Source organism: Ictidomys tridecemlineatus, chromosome 9, assembly GCF_052094955.1.
Source record: "Ictidomys tridecemlineatus isolate mIctTri1 chromosome 9, mIctTri1.hap1, whole genome shotgun sequence".
Taxonomy (NCBI): Eukaryota; Metazoa; Chordata; class Mammalia; order Rodentia; family Sciuridae; genus Ictidomys; species Ictidomys tridecemlineatus.
The window spans coordinates 59,109,517-59,134,619 of record NC_135485.1 but is presented as its reverse complement, the minus strand read 5'-3'; the positions used below and the strand labels follow the sequence as shown (position 1 = coordinate 59,134,619).

The window sequence follows — 25,103 nt, the reverse complement described above, 5'->3', positions numbered from 1 at the left end:
TGAAAGCTAGAGAGAAAAAAGGGAAAGTGTGGGATGAGGAATATGGTGAAAATGAAAGGAAGGTCAGTAGAGTAAAGGGACCAGAGGGAGGGAGGAGGAGAGGAAAAAGGGAAATACTGGGGAATGATATTTGCCAAATTGTATTCTCATATTGTGTGTACAAACAAGTGTGTAACAAGGAATCTCACCATTATGTACAACTAAAATGCACCAATAAAAATATGGAAAAAAATTTTAAAGTATGTTTTTTCTTCATAATACTTTATTCTCTGTTATTAACTTAACAATTTTATAGTATACTAGTAGGAACATGTTCTGTGATGTATGAAAATGAGAAAAGTAAGATACTACTTGCTCACAAGAGAAATCAATGTTTCATAATAAACTTACTGATGTTGTTAACTGGAATTAGTAATAATTGAAAGTCTGTGCTAATTAGGTTTTAAAAGTTTTATGGGCACAGCAGCACAATTCACAATAGCTAGACTGTGGAACCAACCCAGATGCCCTTCAATGAATGAATGGATTAAAAAATGTGGCATTTATACACTATGGAGTATTACGCAGCACTAAAAAATGACAAAATCATGGAATTTGCAGGGAAATGGATGGCATTAGAGCAGATTATGCTCAGTGAAGCTAGCCAATCCCTAAAAAACAAATACCAAATGTCTTCTTTGATATAATGAGAGCAACTAAGAATAGAGCAGGGAGGAAGAGCAGGAAGAAAAGATTGACATTAAACAGAGGCACGAGATGGGAGGGAAAGAGAGAGAAAAGTGGAATTGCATGGAAATGGAAAGAGACCCTCATTGTTATAAAAAACTACATAAAAGAGGTTGTGAGGGGAATTGGAAGAAAAATAAGGAGAGAAATGAATTACAGTAGATGGGATAGAAAGAGAAGATGGGGGGAGGGGGATAGTAGAGGATAGGAAAGGTAGCAGAATATATCAGTCACTAGTATGGCATTATGTAAAAATGTGAATGTGTAACCTATGTGATTCTGCAATCTGTATTTGGGGTAAAAATGGGAGTTCATAACTCACTTGAAACTATTGTTCGAAGTATGATATGTCAAGAGCTTTGTAATGTTGTGAACAACCAATTAAAAAAAAAAAAAGTTTTATGGGGCTGGGGATGTGGCTCAAGCGGTAGCATGCTTGCCTGGCATGCGTGCGGCCCGGGTTCGATCCTCAGCACCACATACAAACAAAGATGTTGTGTCCGCCGAGAACTAAGAAAAAATAAATAAATATTAAAATTCTCTCTCTCTCTCTCTGTCCCTCTCTCTCTCTCACTCTCTCTTTAAAAAAAAAAAAAAAAAAAAAAGAATACTTTTCTCCCAAGCAGCTCCAGTTTATTCTCTGACATCATTCAGCTTCTATTCAAAATGTCACCTCTCAGAGATGTTTTTCCTTACCAAACCTATCTGAAATAGCACCTCCCCATATACACATCTCCATCATTCTGTCCCTTTACCTAAATATATAAAATCATATTTGCATATTATCTATATTCCCAAACTAGAAAAGTAAGCCGTTTGAGGACTAGGACTCTGGGTTTTCTCCAAGACAGTATATCATCACAGTTAAAAACAGTTTTGGCACTCAGTAAGCACTAGGATATGTTTTGAGTGTATTCTGTGGCAGAAAAGTAAGGAAGGAACAGAGTATTCAAGGAAGAATCAGTCCATGTAGGGCCACTAAAATTATTCTTTTGCCTTTACTAGCTTTAGTGTGATGCCAAGCTAAAATACTAAATAATAGGATGAATGAAACGAAAAGGGTACTAAAATAAATGGGGAAAAAGAAAGTTTGTTTTGGACATAACAAAAGCATATGCTATTTAGCAGAAGCCAGACTTTCTGTGTATGTATTTGAACTTCTAACTCAAAAATCTGAACCTCAGGGTGCTCCCACAGCCAAGAGCTTCATTCTCTGCTTAGCAATTTTACCGTTTTAGACATAAGAGCCTAACCAGGCTTTATGAAGCAACAGATTCCAAGAATGTGTGTGATGTTTCATTTAACTTTCTGTCCTGAAATGTTATGAATACAGGTTAGCTTTTCTTTAGATTTTATTTTGAAATGTAATGTCAGCAGGCCCAGTAGAACATGCCTATAATCCCAGTGACTCAGGAGGCTGAATCAGGAGGATCACAAGTTCAAGGCCAGCCTCAGTAACACAGCAATACTCTGCCTCAAAAAATAAAAAGGACTGGGGATATGGTTCAGTGGTAAAGTACCTGGGTTCAATTTTCACACTAAAAAACAGAAAACTGATGTTGTCTATGGCCACACTACTCTGAATGTACCCAATCTCATCTGAAAAGTGCTATGAAGACAAGAAGTCCTCAATGTTCTAAGATGAAATGAAGATAAAACATCAAGATTTCTGATTTTAACTTTTAGAAAACAGAAGTCATTTTACAAGCTTCACTTGTGTGTAAATGTATATTAGAAAAAGAATTTTCTTTGAAATGAAAGATTAAAACCAAAAAAGGGATTAGAAATAAAGCAGCCCCTTTATAAACACGTTTTTTAAGGCCATATTTATCAAGTGTATAAAATTCCACCAAGTTCTTATGCTGATGGCAAATACTTATAAAAAGGCCATAATTGTTTTTAAAAATGATCTGAAACTAAGTAGATTTCATAGTACAGTGCACCTATCAAAAAAGACTTAGGGCTGGAGTTGTGGCTCAGTGGTAGAGCACTTGCCTAGCATGTGTGAGGCACTGGGTTCAGTCCTTAGCACCACATAAAAATAAACAAAGGTCCATCAACAACAACAAAAAATTTTTTTAAAAATAGGTCTAGTGTACATTAATATGTACATGTTTTTATCTTTGACTTTCACCTTGACTTTCACTTTTTCAAACCCAAAGAATTTTCAGTTAGAATTGATTTAAAAATCAAAATCTAAAACCCATGAAAACTACATTAAGTATTTCTACGTGTGAGTTTCAACTCAATTGATTTCAGACATAAAAGTTACTTGTTACATGTGTCTGAATATATATAAATAGGCAGCAAGAATAATATAATTTATTATGGTATTAAAAAAAGAAAATGTTAATTATCCTGATTTTATCATTATGCTATATATACACACACATATTCAATTACAATACTGTGCCCCTTAATTATGTACAAATAGTATATATTTATTTATTTTTTAAACCTTTTTTTTTAAGAGAGAGGGGGGGAGAGAGAGAGAGAGAAAATTTTAATATTTATTTTTTTTAGTTTTCGGCGGACACAACATCTTTGTTTGTATGTGGTGCTGAGAATCGAACCCAGGCCGCATGCATACCAGGCGAACGCGCTACCGCTTGAGCCACATCCCCAGCCCCAGTATATATTTAATAGTAATATTAAACAATAAATTTTTTAAAGAAAAACAAACCTATTATGGTATTAAATCCTATGAAAGGTTAAATATACCAAATAAACACATTCTAAATTTTCCCTTGATTGAAAATCATAGTTCATACCTTTTCCTACTGACAAATGTCTCCTACCACAAATCCTATATTTTATACTCTAGTAATTTTTTTTCTACTGGAAAGTGATATTCCTGGAACTCTGCCACTCTCATCAAAAGAAACTGCAACTACAATGCTATCACATTTGTTTGCTTTTGAAATATGTGAGGTAATCAACATTAACAAAAAAAGAGAGGAAGAGAGGAAGGGAAAAAAAACTTTAGTTTTTCACAAATATAAAAGTATTAAATGTGCCACTGTGAAATGAGAGCGTCAATATTAATAGAAAATTAGAACTATCTGAAACAAGTCAAGAAAACCAATCAACATTGCAAGTGGCCTTTAATTAAACTTTGGAGTGTACCAGAAGAGCAGGCTGAAGGGCAAATATCTTAAATCACACAAGGAATCTATCACTGAGAAAAAACAAAGAATATTCTAAGAGCCTAATAGCAGATATAAAATGAATTTGCAGTATGTTATAAAATACTAACAGATACTTTTTGAAAATTACTCCAAAGTACCTATTTTGACAGGTTTACGCTTCAATATTTGCAGAGTTTAATTTTCTCAAATAATGTCAAAATATAAATCTAGCTAAGCACTTCTATAATAAACAGTGAACAAGATTTTTAATTATTTCATTTTGTTAAACTACAGCAATTAATATTTCACTTGTATTATTTCACAAGGATTATTTGAAGAGTTCAGTGTAAATTGGTCAAATTTTGATTATTTAAATTGATACATCTTTTAGATATTTCTAACTAGTATCAGTTGGCATATTGTTTATTCATACATATGTACATCCATTCATTCAATAGTTATTGATTGAGTACATATCTGCCAGGTATTCTTCTAGGATTTGGGTACACAGCAATAAACAAAATGAACAAATATTTTGGCCTTTTATTTTCTTATTCTTTTTGGTTTCCTGGTTCCTCCTCAGTTGTAATAAAACCTTAACTTTCCCTCTTTTAAGCAAAATTTTAGCTCAGTTCATGGTCATTCAGCTGCATAGTATAACACAGGTCATCAGCTAAGCCATGTGACTAAGGTCTGGATAAGGATGGGAACAAAGGTGGTGAAAGCAACATCTCACATGCTTGAAAAACAGCTGCATACTCTACGTCCTCCTGCCCCCTGAATCAGTCAGATATCGTGGTCAGCATGCTTTAACCACAAAGAATAGAAAGATAACAAAAGAACAGAGGGAAGGAACCTTGATCCTTAAATAACTTTGCAGATCAAAAGCAGTCCTGAGCTGGCCATTTCAGACTCTGGAGAAAGTTAACTATCATGGTTAAGTCGCTGTTGTTTGGTTGCTTTAAAATAGCTGAATCAGTATAGTTGTGTGGTAGCCCATTCTTCGTCTTGTATATTATTTTGAAATAAGAATAATGATACTTAATTTACCTGGAGTATATTTTTAAAGTCCTCCAAGAAGCCATCCTTGGCCTACTCCATGCCATGATTACATTAATCATTGCTTTTTTTGTAACTTCTATATCTTATATATACATTTATATACTGCTATACTTATCACACATGTAATTTACTTTTGTATCTATCTCCTCACTAGGTGTGTCCTTCTTAAAAAGAAAAATGTCATGTCACCAGCAGTGTGCCTACTGTAATCAGTACTCAATAAATATTTGTTAAACAGAACTTATACATTAAGTTGTTCTTTGTTTCTTATTAGATTATAAATGAGCTAATAATAATTTTTCTTGTTCAGAAACAAAGTTCATGAGAAGTCATTACATGAGAATAATTTTTTAATACATAGGATACACTAAAAGTCTCTAATATTTCATGGGTCAGACAAAATCAGTCCCAAATATGAGTTAGGAAAGGTTTTATTTTCCGTAGTTAGCAAGGAATCTGCATTATAAACACTTTAATGTTTACAACACTTCAATGTAATCATCCTTCGGTGACCACGGTTCTTGTCATTTTCATTCAGCAGGTACTAGTAAATAGCACATATGATACAGGTAAGTTATACAAGGTACATAGTAAAGGGAACCAACAGGAGACCAGCCCCCAAAAAAAGAGTGGTGGAGGATCAGAGTGAGCAGGGCTAAGAATGAGAATAGAAAAGGAATGAGAATAGCAGATAAGCCATTTGAGTAGCATATGCTTGTAATCCCAGCAGCTTTTGGAGGCTGAGGCAGGAGGATCGCTGGTTCGAGACCAGCCTCAGAAACTTAGTGAGGCTCTAAGCAACTTAGCAAGATCCTGTCTCAAAAAAAAAAAAAAAAAAAAAAAAAAAAAAAAATTAAAGGGCTGGGAACATGGCTCAGTGGTTAAGCATCCCTGGGTTCAATCCCTGGTACAAAAAAACAAAAAAAACACAACAGGTGGACAGATGAGACTCAGGATGTTCAGAAGAATAAAATAGATTACATAGCTATCTAAAATATGCAGGCATTAAAAAGAACATGACATGGGCTGAGGCTATAGCTCAGTGGCAGAGAACTTGTCTTGTATGTGTGAGGCACTGGGTTCAATCCTCAGTACCACATAAAAATAAAATAAAGGCATGCTCTCCATCTGCAACTATGGGTTGGGGGAGGTGGGCATGACAGCCCACATTAAAGCCCAGGAAGCCTGAGGAGAAAAAAGAAGAACATGGTATGGGTTGATTCCCTGAATTCCACCCTCAGTTAACCCTGCCAAAAAGGGAGAGAGAAAAAAAAAAAAAAGGACATGGCAAGCAGATCTCTTCTCATCTTCGAAGATATTAATGCTATACCTGTATTTTTGTCCACTGAAAATAAGGTTACAGGGGCTGGGGCTGGAGCTCAGTGGCAGAGTGCTTGCCTGGCATGTGTGAGGTACTGGGTTCCATCCTTAGTACCACATACAAAAATAAGCAAATAAAATAAAGGCATGCTATCCACCTACAACCACAAAAAGAAAGAAAAGAAAGAAAGAAAAAGAATGTTAAGGAACTGTATATGTGACATAAAAATTTGCACATAAATTAATTTTTAAGGGTATTTATGTTTTATGCCTTAATATTTCTATAAGGACTAATCAACTATTAATAGATGTTCCATAGGAAAACAACTGCAGGGAGAGACTTCAGTGTTCCTTATATACTTTCATGAACTGTCTAAATTTAACCATGTACACATATTAATCTGAATTTTTTTAAATATTAAGAAAGTTATATGAGGGCTGGGGTTGTAGCTCAGTAGTAGAGCACTTGCCTGGCATATGTGAGGCACTGGGTTCGATCCTCAGTACACATATGTATAAAGAAAGAAAGAAAGAAAGGTCCATTGACAAGTAATAATTTTAAAAAGTTATATGAATAACTGAATTGATTATTATATTGTTTTCTATAGTATAAACATACTGATACTTTTGAAATTATTTACTATCTGAAATTATACTATTTAGATTATAAACATTGAGCAGATACCTGTGTTTCAACTTCACTTTCTGAGAACCCATATTAGTTTAATTTCCATTTCATGCAAAGAGCCATTGGGGAAAAATGTAGGAGAAATACATTTTTCTTCTTTGTAGCCCTTTTAGTTTTATACTTTAAGATCTTTTCTTTAAATATGATCACTTAGCAGCTTATTTTTATTTCCAGCCAATTATGATCCATGGCCAAGAGAGAAAGTAAATGTTGACATGATAGCAATATAACTGGTAAAAAAACAAAATATTCCAATAATAACTTGTTCTTTCTTCATCATGTTCAACATAGTGTTTAAATGATTTTCACTGATAAAGAGTATTTGATTTGAGATCACACAGAAATAACCAATTTCATGAACTATGTACATTTCAAGTACAAATTGTAGGAAAAATTCTAAAAAATAAATGAAACAAATTTATCTAACAAGGGGGCTGGGGATGTGGCTCAAGCGGTATCGCGCTCTCCTGGAATGCGTGCGGCCCGGGTTCGATCCTCAGCACCACATACCAACAAAGGTGTTGTGTCCGCCAACTAAAAAATAAATATTAAAAATTCTCTCTCCTCTCTCACTCTCTCTTTAAAAAAAAAAAAAAATTTATCTAACAAGTACTGCTGACAAATGTTACATACTAACCACCTAAAGGAGTACTTGCAGGTGGGGATGTACCTCAGTGGTACAGCACTTGCCTAGCATGCACAAGGTTCTGGATTCAATCCCCAGACATTAGTAACTGAGTTCTAATCTCAGGTATTAGACACCCATTAGATACTAATCAAGAAAGATCATTCAACTGATTGTATTTATCACTTTGATACAGAAGAAAATGTAGCTTAAAGTACTCAACATCAATTTCATAATACCCTGACACTAGAACTAGATCTTGAAGCAATGTGGCAGTAAGACCCTTTACACAATCATAACAAGAGACATCAAGATAATTTAGCTAGATACAGTACCTCCCACATAGGCAAACAGAAACACGAAACTGATCTTTTGTTCACTCAAAAAATCTTTCTATATTAGGGTTCATCAACCTTTTCTGTAGTGTGACAGATGGTAAATATTTTAGGTTTTGCAGACCACATCTATTCTCTGTAGTATATTCTTGTTTTGTTTTGCTTTGTTTTTGTGTGGTGCTGGAAATTGAACTCAGGACCTTGTGCATGCAAGGCAAGCACTCTACCAACTAAGCTATATATATCCTAGCCCTCTTGTTTTGTTTTTTACAACCTTTTAAAATGATAAAGACCATTCTGACAGGTTGTACAAAAGCAGGCCATAGCCATGACTAAATCTGGCCCACAGGCTGTTGTTCATTGATATAGTTCTTTTATCCAAAATGAAGAGGACTTTTAATAAGCATGTGATATTGTCAGTGCTCTTATTGTACACTCACTCTTAATCAAATTCTCATAAACATAGGCTGCAAAACAAGACAAACAAAAACCTCACATCTTCAATATTCCCAATTGTACAATGAAAATAATATCACACATGAAAACCTCATTATTCTGCTTAAAAATCTTTTTAAAAAAATTTATTGCACCTCTGATAATTATAATAATAAAATTCATTGAACACTTGGTTTTGTATCAGATACCACAGTAAATAATGTAATACTTTTTAAATAACTTATTGAGTTATTCTTGGCATACTGCACATTTTTAATAACTTTACTAAGGCATAATTTGCATATTACTCATCAATTTCTAATGTACAATTCAATAATTTTTAAGTTTATCAAGTTGTACAACCATCACCATTAATCAGTTTAATGTATCTTTATCACTCCAATATCATCCCTTATGCACATTTACTGTTAATGCCTATTTCCTCCCACTCCCTTCCCAAGGAACTACTAATCTTTCCTATGTTTTTCTTCCTCTAGATATATCATATAAATGTTATCACATAAATGGTTTCTGTATCTGGCTTCTTTCCCTGAGTATAATATTATTAAGGTTCATTCATATTGTAGAATGGATCCATAGTTTGTTTTTCTATTATGAAATAGTATTCCATTAGATGTGCTGCACTTTCTTAAAAGATGCAATTTACTAAGTTTTGACATATACAATCATGATATCACCCACATAATAATCATTCATTTCCACAACTTACTGTGCCCCTTAATAATCCTGCTACCTGCCATTCTCTATCCACCTCTGTCCCCAAGGCAACCATGAGTCTGCTTTCTATCACTATATAGAAGTTTGCATTTGCCATAATTTTATATAAATATAATCCTACAGTATATATTTTTTCTGACCTCCTTTATTCAGCATAATTATTTTAAAATTCATCCATTCTATTGTATATATTGATCTTATTATTATTCCAAAAGAATATTTTTGTTTATGTATTCATCTATGATAGCTATTTAGAATGTTTCCAGTTTGGAATTTTTACAAACAAACCTGATATGGACTTTTGTTTCTAAGTCTTTGGACATGTTTTCAATTCTTGTAAATATCTAAAAGTGGAATGGCAAGATCATATAGTAGGATCAACTTTTTAAGAGAAGGACAAATTATTCACCAAAGAGATTGCATCATTTAACATTCCCACAGTATATGAGTGATCTAGCCCCTCCACATCCTAAACAACGTGGTCAATTTTAAAAATTTTATTCATTCTAGTATATGTGTACTGTCAGTTCTTTATGGTATTAATCTATGTTTTCCTAGTGACTAAAGATGTTGAGCATCAGTGCTGGGGTTGTGGCTCAATGGTAGAGCACCTGCCTAGCATGTATAGGCATTGGGTTCAATCCTCAGCACTACATAAAAATAAATGAATAAAATAAAGGCACTGTGTCCATCTACAACTAAAAAATAATAATAATAAAAAAAGATGTTGAGCATCTTTTCATATGTTTGTGTTGTAGCTCCTTGGTGAAGTGTGTTCACATCTTTTGCCAAATTTTTTAAAAATTGGGTCTCTTTAATGGGTTTGATAAGTTTTTTAAATATATTCTGGATTCATCAGATATATTCTGCCAGTCTTTAATTTGTCCTCATTTTCATAATGCTATCTTTTAAAGATCAGATTTTTAATTTTTATGAAAGGGCAACTAACCAATTTCTTCTATGGATATTTTTGGTGTCACATCTAAGAAATAATTCCCAAGCCCAATTTTTTTCTTTTAGAAGTATTGTTATTTGAGGCTTTATGTTTAGATTTTTGATATATTTTGAGTTAATTATTATGTAGGATTTGAAATGTGGTTCAAAGTTCATTCTATTATATGTAGCTATCTAACTGTTCTGGTACATTTTGTTGAAGACTGCTTTATGTGGTTTTCTCACTAAAAAATGCCTTTATACTTTGTTGATAATCAGTTATCCATATGTTTTTTGTCTTTTGGGGGGGAGGGGTCGTCTATTCAATTGACTGTATTTTCTCTAAACATCAATACCACATTGTCTTAACTGTTGTACCTTTATAAATCATATATATCTCCAACTTCATTATTTTTCAAAGTTGCTTTGGCTATCTTAGATCCTTCACATTTCCATATAAGCTTTAGAATCAATTTCTATTTTTTTGAAAATAAATTTTGAATGGGAATTTGAGAATTTAATGAGTCTATTGACTCCCTTGGGAATAACTAATATTTTACTAACATTCAGTCTACTAATTCATAAACAAAGAACATCTCACCTTTTATTGGTATCATTAACTTCTTTCTACTATATTTGAAGTTTACAGTGCATTCATCTTTCACATCTCTTGTCATATTTATCCTCAAGTTTTCATATTTTTATAGTATTATAAATGACATTCACTGTTTTTTGTTTCTAATTGTTACTGCTGTACAGAAATGCAAATGATCTTTATACATGGAGCTTATATACTTCAACTATACTTAACTCATGTCTTTGTTCTTTTAGCTAAATCATATACTCTATAAATAATGGCAGTTTCACCTCTTCCTCCATTCTAGATGTCTCTCTGCCTGTTTCTTACTCTACCTAAAATCCTATATAAGGTTGAACAGAAGCATTAAGAACACATATCCTAATCTTTTTCTAAACTTAAGAAGATAACAGCATTTAGTCTTTCACCAATAAATATAATGCCAGCTATTGGTTTTTCTTAGATATCTTTTATGAGGTTGAGGACACTTGACTTTTGGTGGTGGTGCAGGGGTGGGTGTTGTGCTAGGGACTAAACACAGGGTTTCATACAGGTTAAGCACATGTTCTACCACTGAGCAGTAGAACTAACCCAAAGGACACTAACTTCTATCCTTGGTTTGCTGAGATTACTTAATCAGCATTTGGATTCTGTCAAATGCTAGTTCTGTGTCTACTGAAATGATCATATGGCTTTGGTTTTATAATTTGTTAATAAAATGAATTATAATGATTATCGAATCATAAACCAACCTTGTATTCCTACAGTGAACGGTACTTGATTACTGCTATGATTTGAATATGATATGTCCTCTCCAAAACTCAAGTTGGAATTTGACTGTCATTGTGACAATGCTGGGAGGTGGGGCCTGTAAGAGGTAATGAAGTCATTAAGAGGGATTAATGCCTTTCTCATTGAAATGGATTCATTCTCCAGAGAGCAAGTCAACTCCTAGTGTTCTTGCCTCTTCAACACATGTCTCTTGTCCTTTCACTTTTCTGCCATTCTGTGGTGTAGCATGAGGCCCTCACCAGATGCTGGCACCATGTTCTTGAACTCTCCAGCATCCAGAATCATGAGCCAACGTAAACCTCTATTTTATATAAATCATCTAGACTCAGATTTTTTTTTATGTGTGTGTTGGGGTGCTGGGAATGAAACCCAGGGGCAATTTACCACTGGGTTACATCCCCAGCCCTTTTCATCTTTGACACAGAATCTCATTAAACTGTCCAGCTGGCCTTAAACTTGCTATCCTTCTGCCACAGCCCCCTGAGCCACTGGGATTACAGGTCTGTGACTGTAATCCTGGCTCAGTCTCAGGTATTCTACTACAGCAATAGAAAACATTCTAAGGTAGCCATGATAAATTATACTTTTTATATATCACTGGACTTTATTTATTAAACTCAGTTTTAAATGTTTACATCTATATTCATGAATGATGTTGCACTGTAGTTTTCCTTGGTTTTGGTATCAAGATAATGCTCATTGGTTTTGGCGCATAGGGCCTTCATCTTAGCCAGAAGAAGTAAGTGTGCTACATAGTTATTATGTTATTACCTCATCTAATCATTCCTAGCCTAGGTAGTATTTGTCATTACTATCACATTACATATGGCAGAAAAGAGGAAAATAATCAAGACTGACAGCAAGGAAGAATAGTTCTTTCTAAACTGGAACTAGGATTTTAATCATGACAGCATGAATCTAAAATCTATTCTCTTAATCTCCTTCTATACTATAATACTAAACTTGTACTCAAGAAGATTCTCTTTAAACACATAGATTAATTTCTTTTTTATTGAGAAAAAAAAACATTTAGTCTCCAAAAGATCCAAGTACCCTGATCTGGAGCTCATGTCTTACTCTCTATAGTATTTATTAAAAAAAAAAAAAAGTATAAAATGCCATGGTTTCTTACACTTTAAGTCAGGACCTATATAAACTATACTACTGAATATACTGAACTATTACTTAAGAAAGGATCTTATAAGGATATTCTATAGTCCCCAAAGACCAACCCAAACTATTATAATAGGTACTACCCTCTTACAGTTTTAGCTGATGTTTAATCACATTGTGAAATATGAATTATCATAGATATTCTGCAGATGAGAAAATCTGAAAAGCAACATTAAGAAACTTGCTTAATATCCCTTACATAGCATGGCAGATATTCAAACTCAGGTCTCTACAGCTCAAAAAAAGCTCCTTAAATACCACGTTTGTTTGTTTGTCAGATTCCAATATTTTCAACTCTGAGAAAAAAAAGAAGCACTGCCAAGGGCCTTTGGAAACAAAGAATTTTAAATTTCATCATCAGATTCCAGCAGAGCTCAGGCCAAGTAAATTGTATCTGAGCTTTGATGATAATGTGGCAAGTAGACACTTTTCAACCTTTGACTGCAGTAAGCCTACTTTATTTCCTTTCTAAGGGAAGTTTTCCTACCATGAAACTAGCTGAGTGCTTTTTCTTTATTTCTGAATCTCTAAAGGTGGACATAGCTCAATTCACTTGGATCACTAGCTATTGTGTATGATGCAGAATTCCTCTTAAGAGTCAAATGGGAGGAAAAAGAGAAAGAAGAGCAGCAATTCAAATTATTCTAGTCACAAAACAAGGTAGAATAGGGGGAAAAAAAACCTGAAAGCTTAAGAATATTCAAGGTCCAGATCCTACCTATTCTGCCTCATTTTAGCAGTGAAACCTTGGAAAAGTTTCAGACTCTATGGGCTTCCAAGTTTTGATCTATAAAATAAGGATGATAATTTTACCTCTCACATACTTAAGAATTAAAAGACAGAATACACAAAATGTGTTTAGAATAGCACCTGACACTTGATAAGCACTTTTTAAAATTATTCTATCAGTATTATATTATTCCTATAATTATGGACAGAAAAAAAATTACATGTTATTTAGAGATTGTTTGTATTTGCAAATAACTTATTTCTAATGCCTGTATATTGAAAACATCATTCTATAATTCTGACAGGTCAATATTAGTGTCCTAAAAATGACATTGGAAATTGATTTCTAGTATCTTCTATAAATAGGCAAACAACTTTGAAAACAAACAGAAATAACCAGAAAAGCTGGGCACAGTGGCACAAGCCTGTAATCCCAAGCAGCTTGAGAGGCTAAAGCAGGAGGATTCGCAAGTTCAAAGCCAGCCTCAGCAATAGTGAGGAGCTAAGCCAACTCAGTGAGACCCTGTCTCTAAATAAACTACAAAATATGACTGGGGGTGTGGCTCAGTGGTTGAGTATATCTGAGTTCAATCACTGGTACAAAAGAAAAGAAAAGAAATAACCAGACATAAATTATTAAGATAAGGCAAATTATTCAATTCCATTATGTAGTATTAAATACCCACTATGTGCTCAGCATTATATAATGTTCTATAGAATACACACAAGATCTAAACCCAACTCTCAATATGCTTAAATTTAAGCATATTGAAAGTTGGGTTTAGGAAACAAAAATACATACTTAGACTAGATAAGGCAAATATAAGCAAATTCTAGTGAATACCCAGTAACTCTGGATGGAAGAAGTCCTCAAATAAAAAAATTCCATGTGTATATTTAATGCTATTCTTTTTTAAATTTTTTATTCTAATTTGTTATATATGACAGCAGAATGCATTCAATTCATATTACACATACAGAGCACAATTTTCATATCTCTGAATATATACAACACATATGCTTAATATTAGTTTCAAAAGCAAATGCAAATGACTGGTATATTACAATAGTATAAATTATTAATAAATTAAACAAAAAAGGATTATTTAATGAATTTCCACCATAACTTACTGTGGCTATTTTGGTACTGAGAAAGTTCTCCCTTTCTTCATCTACGTGAATTTCATGTCCAGTTTTAAATAATTCAAGCATTTTAGGGATGTCACGGCCAATGGAATCTGGTTAGAAAAATAAAAAATCCCAAATTATCACTACATCTAAAACCATAACAAAAATTACTGAATGTGATAACCATATATTCCATGTGAAGATACAGTAAATAAATTGTGGCAGACAGACTTTAGAGTGGCCCTTGTGGTCACAATTTCCTGTGCTCATGCTCTTGAGTAATTTCCTCCCACTGTGTGTGCATGAAGCCTGCAACTTTCTTCTCAGGTTATAATGTCACTTACTAAAGAAAAGAACAAAATCAAGGTAAAAACTGATAATGTTCAAATTATACAGAAGATTCAAAAAATAAACTATATAACCACTATGATTTAGTCATTATCATTTTAACTCAGAGTTAACACACAAAATGCATTTATATTTCAGTATACTGAAATACTAATATATGCATAAAAGTGTTTCTTTTTCTCTGCATCTTTTCCAGCCTTTATTATTATTTGTGTTCTTGATGACTGCTATTTTGACGGTTGTGAAATGAAATCTCAGTGTAGCTTTGATTTGAATTTCCCTAATTGCTAATGTTGCTGAACATTTTTTATGTATTTATTGGCCATTTATATTTTTTTCTTGAGAAGGATCTGTTTAATTCATTTACCCGTTTATGAATTGGGCTATTTGACTTCTTGGTTTAAAGTTTTTTGAGCTCTTTATACATTCTAGATATTAATCTTTTGTCACAAAAGTGCTAGCAAAAATTTTCTCCTGAAGCAGGAAATTTTATGGTAAGTTTTTAAACTAAGAAGGATTATCCAGGAAAGCAGGAAAAATGAACAGCATAGAAGGAGAAACAGTGTCCTCTTATAGGTGAGTGAAAGTGGAATCCAATGCACAAATGACCAGAGGTGGCAGTTAGTAAAAGCATAGAGAATTCATTTGAAGTGACAGGAAGGAAGGCAGTATTGTGGGTATATTCAAGTATCACTGAATGATTCTTGAGTTCTTGTACTAAATACAAGCCTGGTTCCTATGAAAAAATAACTTTAAAAGCATAGGTGTATGTTAAATATGAAGATGTTTAAATAGACATAGTTTAACCATGTGTTTCTTTTTTGTATACCATTATTAACATCTTACTCTTTATTGTTAAACTATGTCATACTGTTTAGTACTCAGTTACATCAGAATGTAATAAATATCTTTTCAGTATTTGTTCCATCTCTGTGTCCCTATCTCTCAATTAGATTGTAAGCTCCTTGTGGGTAGTTGCTTTTCTTCATGCTGAAGTGCTCTTGAACCATCCTGAACAACTTCTGAGATAATACTTGGGAGTAATGTATGGTGAAGGTATGTTTGCTCTACATGTAATCAGATCCTCACATTTACTCATGAAGGGAACATTTGTCTTGAGGCACCATGGAAGTTTTGTCCCTCTCCTTCTCTCTTTTTAAAATTGCAGTACTGGGGATTGAACCCAGCGGCACTCTACCACTGAGCTACATCCCCATCCCTTTCCAAATGTTATTTTAAGACAGTGTATTACTAAGTTGCTAAGGTTGGCCTTGAACTTGCTGTCCTCTTGCCTCAGCCTCCCAAGTTACCATGTCCAGCATTAGGAAGTAGTGTGTCTTTAGTGACACATTGCTCACTATATTTCTTTTTTTTTTCTTTTTTTTTTTTTTAGAGAGAGAGAGAGAGAGAGAGAGAGAGAGAGAATTTTTAATATTTATTTTTTAGTTCTCAGCAGACACAACATCTTTGTTGGTATGTGGTGCTGAGGATCGAACCCGGGCCGCACGCATGCCAGGCGAGCGTGCTACCGCTTGAGCCACATCCCCAGCCCTCACTATATTTCTTACCCTTCAAATTTTTCACATTTTCTACACGTTTTAAATTATATTGTGTACACATACAAATATTTTTTTAAATTTTTTTTAATATTTATTTATTTATTTATTTTTAGTTTTCGGTGGACACAACATCTTTGTATGTGGTGCTGAGGATCGAACCTGGGCTGCACGCATGCCAGGAAAACGTGCTACCGCTTGAGCCACATCCCCAACCCCCACATACAAATATTTTAAAAACAAATCCCATCAATATATATAACTATAAAGCACCAATTAAAAAATGTGAAAAAAAAGAAAATTTCCCATTTCAATACAAAATAAACTAGCCTCCTATGACTTTATATTGCTTTCCAGTTACTATCTAATACTCTTCTTTTTTTTTTAATGTTTATTTGTATTTCTTTTTTTTTTAGTTTTGGGCGACACAACATCTTTGTTTATATGAGGTGCTGGGGATTGAACCCGGGCCGCACGCATGCCAGGCGAGTTCGCTACTGCTTGGGCCACATCCCCAGCCCCTATCTAATATTCTTCTTAAGTGCATTAAGGTCTCATAAAAGTTATTCATGACCTTTCCTCCATTTCCTTTTATGCGTATTCTATCAGGTTATCCTTCCCAGCATTCCACCAAGAATAATATTGTGAAAGTCACCAATGACTTTCAAATGGGCAAATCCATTAGCCATTTCTCAGTGTTCATATGACTTGACCTATCAACAGCAGGTCACAAAATATCTTTCCTCTTTCTATAACAACTTGATTTCTCCTCAAACACACATATTCACTAGCTGGCCTATTGCTTTTTATCAACTTAGCCACCTTCATTTAGCTGACTTCTTCCAACATTACTATCTCTGGGCTCAGTCATCTGACCTATTATTTTATCCTTGCATACCTACCTACGTGATCTCATCCAGACATCTGGCTTTAAATACCAGTCATTCCTAATCACAAATTTACATCTCCAGCTACATCACTCATGATTTCCAACCACCTGTTTGATATCCCCATGTAGATGCAGACAGTTAATTAGTGAGGTATAAATATGACAAACATTTGCCAGAGAAATGAATAAATGACTTCATAATTTTTAGTTTAATATTATAGTGATAATGTATGGTAATTAAGTAGGAAAGAACAGGGTTTAAGAAATAAAGAATGTTTACTTTCATGGCACATATATTAAAACTGGAACGATACAGAAAAAGATTAGCATGGCCCTTGATCAAGGATAACAGGCAAATTTGTGAAGCATTTTGTATTTTGTGTTCTGTATTCTCCTAGAAAATGTTCTAGAATTTCTTGAATCTGGTTCAAAGTGAGTGCAACATCAACCCAAAGACAACCTTAAACTAGGCTTTAAGCCTTCAGTCTTTCTTCTAGTTAAGATCGTTGATAAACAAGACATGTCCAAAGTGAATAAGTTTGACAAATCAAAACTGAATAAAACTAATACTGAAGGGAAAACAAATATATGCTTCTCTCAAAGAAAACTATCCAGCAGGTGAAAGAATGTTCCCAAACATTGGGATTTCTTCCCAAGAGTAAATTTCAACACTGCCTGAGAGCCTTGGCTAATTTTTATAAACCTGTGTTTGTATAAATTTTAGGTACCTATGGCTTCTCATCTGTACTCCCTGGCTAAGAGGTCAAGAGTAGTCACTGTTCACTAAAATCTATATTTTAAACTTCCTATTTGTACATAAATTCCAGATGGTAGATGCTGTCATATAATCTCACCACTGATGACCTTTGTATGTGTAGTCCCTGCGCCCCCTACAGGGCAAGCCAATTTTAACTTAGAAGAGGTGTTTTCCACTGCTTCTTCACCTTCCTGAAGGTGCATACCTTTACAGCTTCTCACAGTGTACCTTCATTTCTAATGTACCAATAAAATAATATTTTAAAAAGACAAAGTTCTAGAATTTCTTGGCTTTTCCCTTAAATTTGCTTTATTTTCCATTTTAGGTTTTTTTGTGTTTGATATGAAGAAAGGGACATCTGGCATTTAAGCACCATTCCTTGAAATTTTTATTATTTTTCCATATAATTTTGGCACCTTTGATGAAAAGAAGTTGACCAATGTTTGATCCACATTCATCTATCGTTAATGCCATACAACGCTGTTCTGATTACAATAGTGCTATGCAGTGAAGTCTTTTGTTAAAAATTTTTTTTAATTGTCAGTTGGCTTTCTGGCTGAGGTTACATCAAGTCTAGAAAAAGTTGGGAATAACTCCATGTTAACAATATTATGCCTTTAAATCTATAGCTATAGTGTATGTCTCCATTTACTCAGGTATTCTTCAAACTTTCAACAACTTTTAGCAGTTTTCTGTGACTAGCTCTTGCACAATTTTTGCTCAACTTAGTCCTACATATTTTGTTTATCCTCATGTGAAACTGTTTTATAAATCTCATCTTGTCTGTTAGTAGTCTATAGAAATGAGGTCGATTGTTGTTGCTGGATCTTGGCATAATATATCTCTAAATTTACTTTTTAGAAATCACAAGAATAACTTAAGATATCATCTGGAAATACAGATTTCTTCTTTTCCCAGTATATGCCCTTTACTTCACTAACCTCCAGCACAATGTTAAATGTAGGTGGTGAGAGCAAAGATCTTTGTCTTGATAGTTATTTCAGGTAGAAAGCCTTCCATCTTAAGAGTCTCTCCATTAAGAATGTTGTTTTTGCATAGTTATGTTATGTCAAGTTGAGGAAATCCATTTCTATTTCTAGTATTTTCAGCATTCTTACCATAAACAGATGTTGGAGCTGGGTATGGTGGCACATATCTGTAATCCCAGCAACTCAGGAAGCTGAGACAGGAGGATCACAAATTCAAGTCAGCCTCAGCACCTTAGCAAGGCTCTAAGCAACTCAGCAAGACCCTGTCTCAAAAAATAAAAGGTCTGGGACATAGTTCAATCCCATACGTTCAATCCCATAGTTCATTCCAACATACATACGTTTATTTATTTACTGGTACTTCTCTGCATCTAATCCTCTTTTATTCTATTAACACAGTATATTATACTGATGTTTGGATATAAAAACAATTTATTCCTAAAATAAATCTCCTTGGTTGAGATATATGAACCCTTATGTTTATATTGCTGGATTCAATTTGCTAATCATTTGTTAAGGATTTTTGTTGTTGCTTCTATGCTCATGAGAAATAATGGTCAGCAGTTTTCTTATGATGTCCTTGTCTGGCTTTGATATCGGGGTAGAGCTCAGCACATAAAATAAGTTGGTAAATGGTCTTTTTTCATTATTTTCTAAAAGGGGTTGTAAGCTGGTTACATTGGCACATGCCTGTCCCACTCCCATTCCCCCCATTGCCCACTTGGGGTCCTTCCCTGAGCTTGCTCCCTCCTTCCCTCCCTCCCTCTCTCCTCCTCCCCTCTCTTATTCCCTCCTTCTGTGCCCAATTGCTCAAAAATTTAAAAAAATAATAATAATACAAAGAAAAAATATTAAAATCTCCAACTGGACTTAATTACTATATTTCTGCTTTCAATATTGTCCAGTTGTGTTTCATATCTTCTAGGGCTCTTTTTAGATGAGTACGTCCTATTAATAATATAGAATATCCATCTTTTTCTCCAGTTAACATTCATCATCTAAAAGGTAAACCTTGTAATATAACCAATCCAATTCCCTAATACTTATTGTTTTCATGGTATATCTTTACCCATCATTGGATTGCTTTTATATCATCTTCTAATCTCTGCCTTTTGAATGGAATGTAAAGTCCATTTCCAAATGACCTAATAATTATTGTTATGACTGGATTTTTTATTTTGGTATGTATTTTCTATTTGTCTCATCCTGTTTGTTCCTCTGTTCCTTCTTTATAGCAAGCAACCTTTTGTTTTAAATGAAAAAATTAATATATCATCTTTATTTCTCTAACTTTCAATGTTTTTCTTTGCTCTAGTGATCACAATGTGCACATGTATTTAGTATAAATTATTCTGTTAATAGACAGTAAATTTGTGCTTGCCAATTAATCCTCCCCTACCCACTTCACTTTGCAATACTATTGTCATACCCAAACCTGCTATACCTCCTATATATCTCATTTTTTATTGATTTTTAAAAAAATAAACAGCAGAATGAGTTACAATTCTTATTACATATACACAGCACAATTCTTCATCTCTCTAGTTGTATATAAAGTATGTTGACACCAATTCGTGTCTTCATACATGTACTTTGAATAATGATGTCTATCACATTCCACCATCCTTGCTAATCCCCTGCCTCCTCTCTTTCTCTCTCACCCCTCTGCCCTATCTAGAATTCATCTATTCCTCCCATGCTTCCCCTCCCTACACCACTATGAGTCAGCCTCCTTATATCAGAGAAAACATTTGGCATTTGTTTTTTTGAAATTGGCTAACTTCACTTAGCATTATCTTCTCCAGCGCCATCCATTTACCAGCAAATGCCATGATTTTATTCTTTTTTCGCTGAGTAAAATTCCATTGTGTATATATGTCACATTTTTTTATCTATTCATCTATTGAAGGGTATCTAGGTTGGCTCCACAATTTAGCTATTGTGAATTGTGCTGCTATAAACATTGATGTGGCTGTGTCCCTGTAGTATGCTGTTCTTAAGCCTTTTGGATATAGACCGAAGAGAGGGATAGCTGGGTCAAAAGGTGGTTCCATTCCCAGATTTCGAAGGAATCTCCATACTGCTTTCCATAATGACTGCACCAATTTGCAGTCCCACCAGCAATGTATGAGTGTGACTTTTCCCCCACATCCTCGCCAATGCTAATTGTTATTTGTCTTCATAATAGCTGCCATTCTGACTAGAATGAAATATCTTAGAGTAGTTTTGATTTGCATTTTCAGTGAACATTTTTTTCATATATTTGTTGACTGACTGAGGTTCTGAGAAGTGTCTGTTTAGGTCCTTGACCCATTTGTTGATTGGGTTATTTGGTGGGTTTTTTTGTTTGCTTGTTTGTTTTTGTTTTTTTGTGCTTAGCTTTTTGAGTTCTTTATATACCCTAGAGATTAGTGCTCTGATATGTGAGGGGTAAAAATTTGCTCCCAGGATGTAGGCTCTCTGTTCACCTCACAGATTGTTTCTTTTGCTGAGAAGAAACTTTTTAGTTTGAGTTCATCTCATTTATTGATTCTTGGTTTTAATTCTCGTGCCACAGGAGACTTATTAAGGCAGTAGAGGCCTAATCCCACATGATAGAGATTCGGACCTACTTTTTCTTCTATTAGACGCAGAATCTCTGGTTTAATTCCTAGGTCCTTGATCCACTTTGAGTTGAGTTTTGTGCATGGTAAGAAATAGGGGTTTAAAATTTCATTTTGTTGCATATGGATTTCCAGTTTTCCCAGCACCATTTGTAGAAGTTGCCATCTTTTCTCCAATGCATGTTCTTGGCACCTTTGTCTAAGATAACTGTAATTTTGTGGGTTAGTCTCTGTGTCCTCTATTCTGTACCATTGGTCTACCATTCTGTTTTGGTGCCAATACCATGCTGTTTCTATTACATTGCTCTGTAGTATAGTTTAAGGTCTGGTATAGTGATGCCACCAGGTTCACTCTTCCTGCTAAGGATTGCTTTAGCTATTCTAGGTCTTTCATTTTTCCAGATGAATTTCATGATTGCTTTTTCTATTTCTATGAGGAATGCCATTCGGATTTTGATCGGAATTGAATTAAAATATATATAGTGCTTTTGGTAGTATGGTCATTTTGATAATATTAATTCTCCTATCCAAGAACAAAGTAGATCTTTCCATCTTGTAAGGTCTTCTTTGATTTCTTTCTTTAGGGTTCTGTAATTTTCATTGTATAGATCTTTCACCTCTTTCGTTGATTCCCAAGTATCTTTTTTTTTTTTTTTGAGGTTATTATAAATGGGGTAGTTTTCCTCATTTCCTTCTCAGAGGATTTGTCACGATATACAGAAATGGCTTTGATTTATGGGTGTTGATTTTATATCCTGCTGCTTTGCTGAATGCATTTACTAGTTCTAAAAGTTTTCTGGTGGAGCTTTTTGGGTACAGAATCTATAGGTATAGTCTTCTAGGTATAGAATCATATCATCAGCAAATAGTGCTAATTTAAGTTCTTCTTTTCCCTGTATATCTCTTTAAGATAATATTCACTGGGCTACTTAAGACCAAAATTAGTAAATCATACTAGATTTCTTGCACTCCCTTATACCTTATATCTAGTCAATTACTCCTATTAAGTCTATCTCCTCAATAAGCCACAAAAGCCTTTGTTTTCCATCTTCATTGCCACTTCCAGATTCTTTTATCATCTTGTATCTAGGCTACTGTAATACTCTCTTCACTGGGTCTCTGTTCAAGTCTCACCATTCTCATTCAGCCACTTACACATTCCCTGAAATACTCATTCTAGTAAGAAAATTTTATCCTATTCTTTTGAGCAATGGTTTTCAATGGCTCCTACCTATACAGAAGTTGAAATCTAATCTCCAAGGAATGGTACACACAGCCCTCCATGACCTGGCTCGCTGCCTATCACTGTCTAACCCCATTAAACACCACTATCTGATAATATTTTATGTACTAAATGATAGAAAGCTACTTATAATTTCCTGAACACAACTGGCTCTCTCATAATTTTGTGCATTAATAAAAGCCATTTCTTCTGCCTGGAATGTATTCCCTATGCATGAAAGCAAATACCTACTCATACTTAACTTTTCAATTAAACTGTCATCTTGTTTACATGATTTGAATCTATAAAGTAGTTCCTCAGTCCTTTAAGTACTTTGTACATTTCTACTAATACATTTACTACCCTTTAGTGTAGTGGTTTATTCTCATCTCTCCTCTTTCTCAACGTTTATGTTCTTAAAAATAGGAAAGGTCTTTTTATTTTTCAATTCTCCATATTAAGTATAGTGTCTGGCACATAATAGGCACTCAATAATTATTCTCTTATTCAACAAATGAGTTGTGAAGGCAGAACTGTTATATGAAGACAGGAGAAAGATTAAATTCTCCTAAAGTAACTGTGGAGAATGAATAGGAACTTTAGAAATAGTAGGGAGTTAATAATAACAGTGGCTCACATATAGTATGTACTTTTTATATACCTAATTTGTGCTAAACTCTGCATACATTATCATAAAAATACTATGGAACAGATGTTATCATGAAACCCATTTTGTAGATGATTAACTGGAGGCACAAAAATATTTTAAGTTTGATCAAGGTCACAATAAGTGATACAGCCAAGACTAAGGGTAGTCTGTTAGCAATTATTTATTCTGTTTTTCAATACAACCAAATGTCAATCTGTCACTGCTCTAGGGCTTTGTTTTCCCTTGTTGCTATGTAATTGCTCTCCTCCTTTTCCACTTTCTTTTTATTTTTTTAATTTTTTTTAATTGCAGATGGAGACAATATCTTTATTTTATTTGTTTATTTTTATGTGGTGACAGGGATCAAACCCAGTGCCTCACGCATGATAGAGAAGCACTCTACCACTCAGCCACAATCGCAGCTCTCCTTCTCCACTTTATCTTGTATGTGCTTTTTTATTCTGTTTTTCTTCTTTTTCTTTCCTTTTCTCTTCCTCTAACTTTCTCTATTCAATTTTCACAATGAACATAATCTAAACTAGATCACCTGGTATTTTACTAGGGAAGACAAAGAAGGAATAGTTAGAAAGAAGATGAGTTAGGATTGTACATACAAAAGAGTTCAAAGAAACAAGAGAAAACAAAGGACTGACCTTTGAATGTAGAAGAAAAAAAAAGATGTGTGATTATAATTGAGAGAAATATTTTAAACAAACTGTTGAAGAGAAGGTTGTGAGATAGAATAACATTTTTTAAGGAAATGAAGACAAGCAATCACTGTAGACCATTTATTTTAAAAACTGGCATTAAACAACAGAAAGAACTAAGATCATAGCTAAAAAGGACAGCTAGATCAAATAAAGGTTGGAAGGGCAGTTATATTTTGGTTTTTGTTTGTTTAACTAGACAAATCTGGGCATGATTAAATACTAAAGTAAAACCAGTTGTCTACTGTCAAAAGTCAAATTGTTCTATGACATTAAGAACTTCATGTGTGATGTTTATAGATATCATGTCCAAGGTTTGGCACATAGTAGATGATTATTATAAATACACTTATTCAAAAAAAATTACAATTTTTTTTTTATAATAAACCCAGGTTTCGGTTGCAATATTTAATCCTATATCTTCTACCAATTGAATGCTGCACTAAAATGTTCATTCATTATACAAATATTTGTATACGATCTCTATGTGCCAGGTACTATTCTAGGCTATGTGAACATAGTAACAAACAAACTTAAAATGCCCTTCCTCTAATGGGAAGAACTGAACACATACTATAAACTTAAAAGTAGGAGATGCAAAGAGTAATAGGCCCTATAAGCAATACAAAAGCATAATATTTACTGTTAATAGGAAGGAGCGAATAATATTGCATATAGAATGGTCATGGAAGACCTCTCTGTTTAGATGTTATCTGTATAAGAAAATAAGTCAGGCAAATAATCAAAGAACACTGTGGACAGATAAGATAATAAACCCAAAGATCTGAGAAAAAAAAAAAAGCACTTAGAGGGGTAGTGAGGAAGAACAAGGTAAACCTTCAGATTGAAGTAAAAGGAAAGAGTAACAGAACCAAATGCAAGATATCGATAGTTCACCTATAATTTTAACAGCACTTAATCATTTATGAATTCTTTCACACATAAATAATTTTTAAATTAATGCAAGGGGGAAAATTAGAAAAATTTCAAATTG

The 25,103-nt window shown here is 33.9% G+C and overlaps 1 protein-coding gene and 1 non-coding gene across 3 annotated transcripts in view; one reads left to right on the top strand and one right to left on the bottom strand.

Annotated features, from left to right (window-relative positions):
- Nucleotides 1-25,103, bottom strand: part of Mrpl1 (mitochondrial ribosomal protein L1) — a 79,751-nt gene that overhangs the window by 21,572 nt on the left and 33,076 nt on the right. The window contains exons 7-8 of one of the 2 annotated variants that reach the window (XM_078021444.1): nt 14,393-14,499; nt 5,332-6,394 (exon numbers count right to left, since the gene is read on the bottom strand). In XM_078021444.1, coding sequence (XP_077877570.1) covers nt 6,296-6,394; nt 14,393-14,499 — 206 coding nt within the window. In that variant the 3' untranslated portion in view covers nt 5,332-6,295. Of the gene's footprint in view, nt 1-5,331; nt 6,395-14,392; nt 14,500-25,103 lie in introns of those variants that run through there. The other variant, XM_005337272.5, reaches the window with a different exon arrangement.
- Nucleotides 17,457-17,562, top strand: LOC120892458 (U6 spliceosomal RNA). The gene has a single exon (XR_005737181.1). It is a non-coding gene; the product is annotated as a U6 spliceosomal RNA (small nuclear RNA).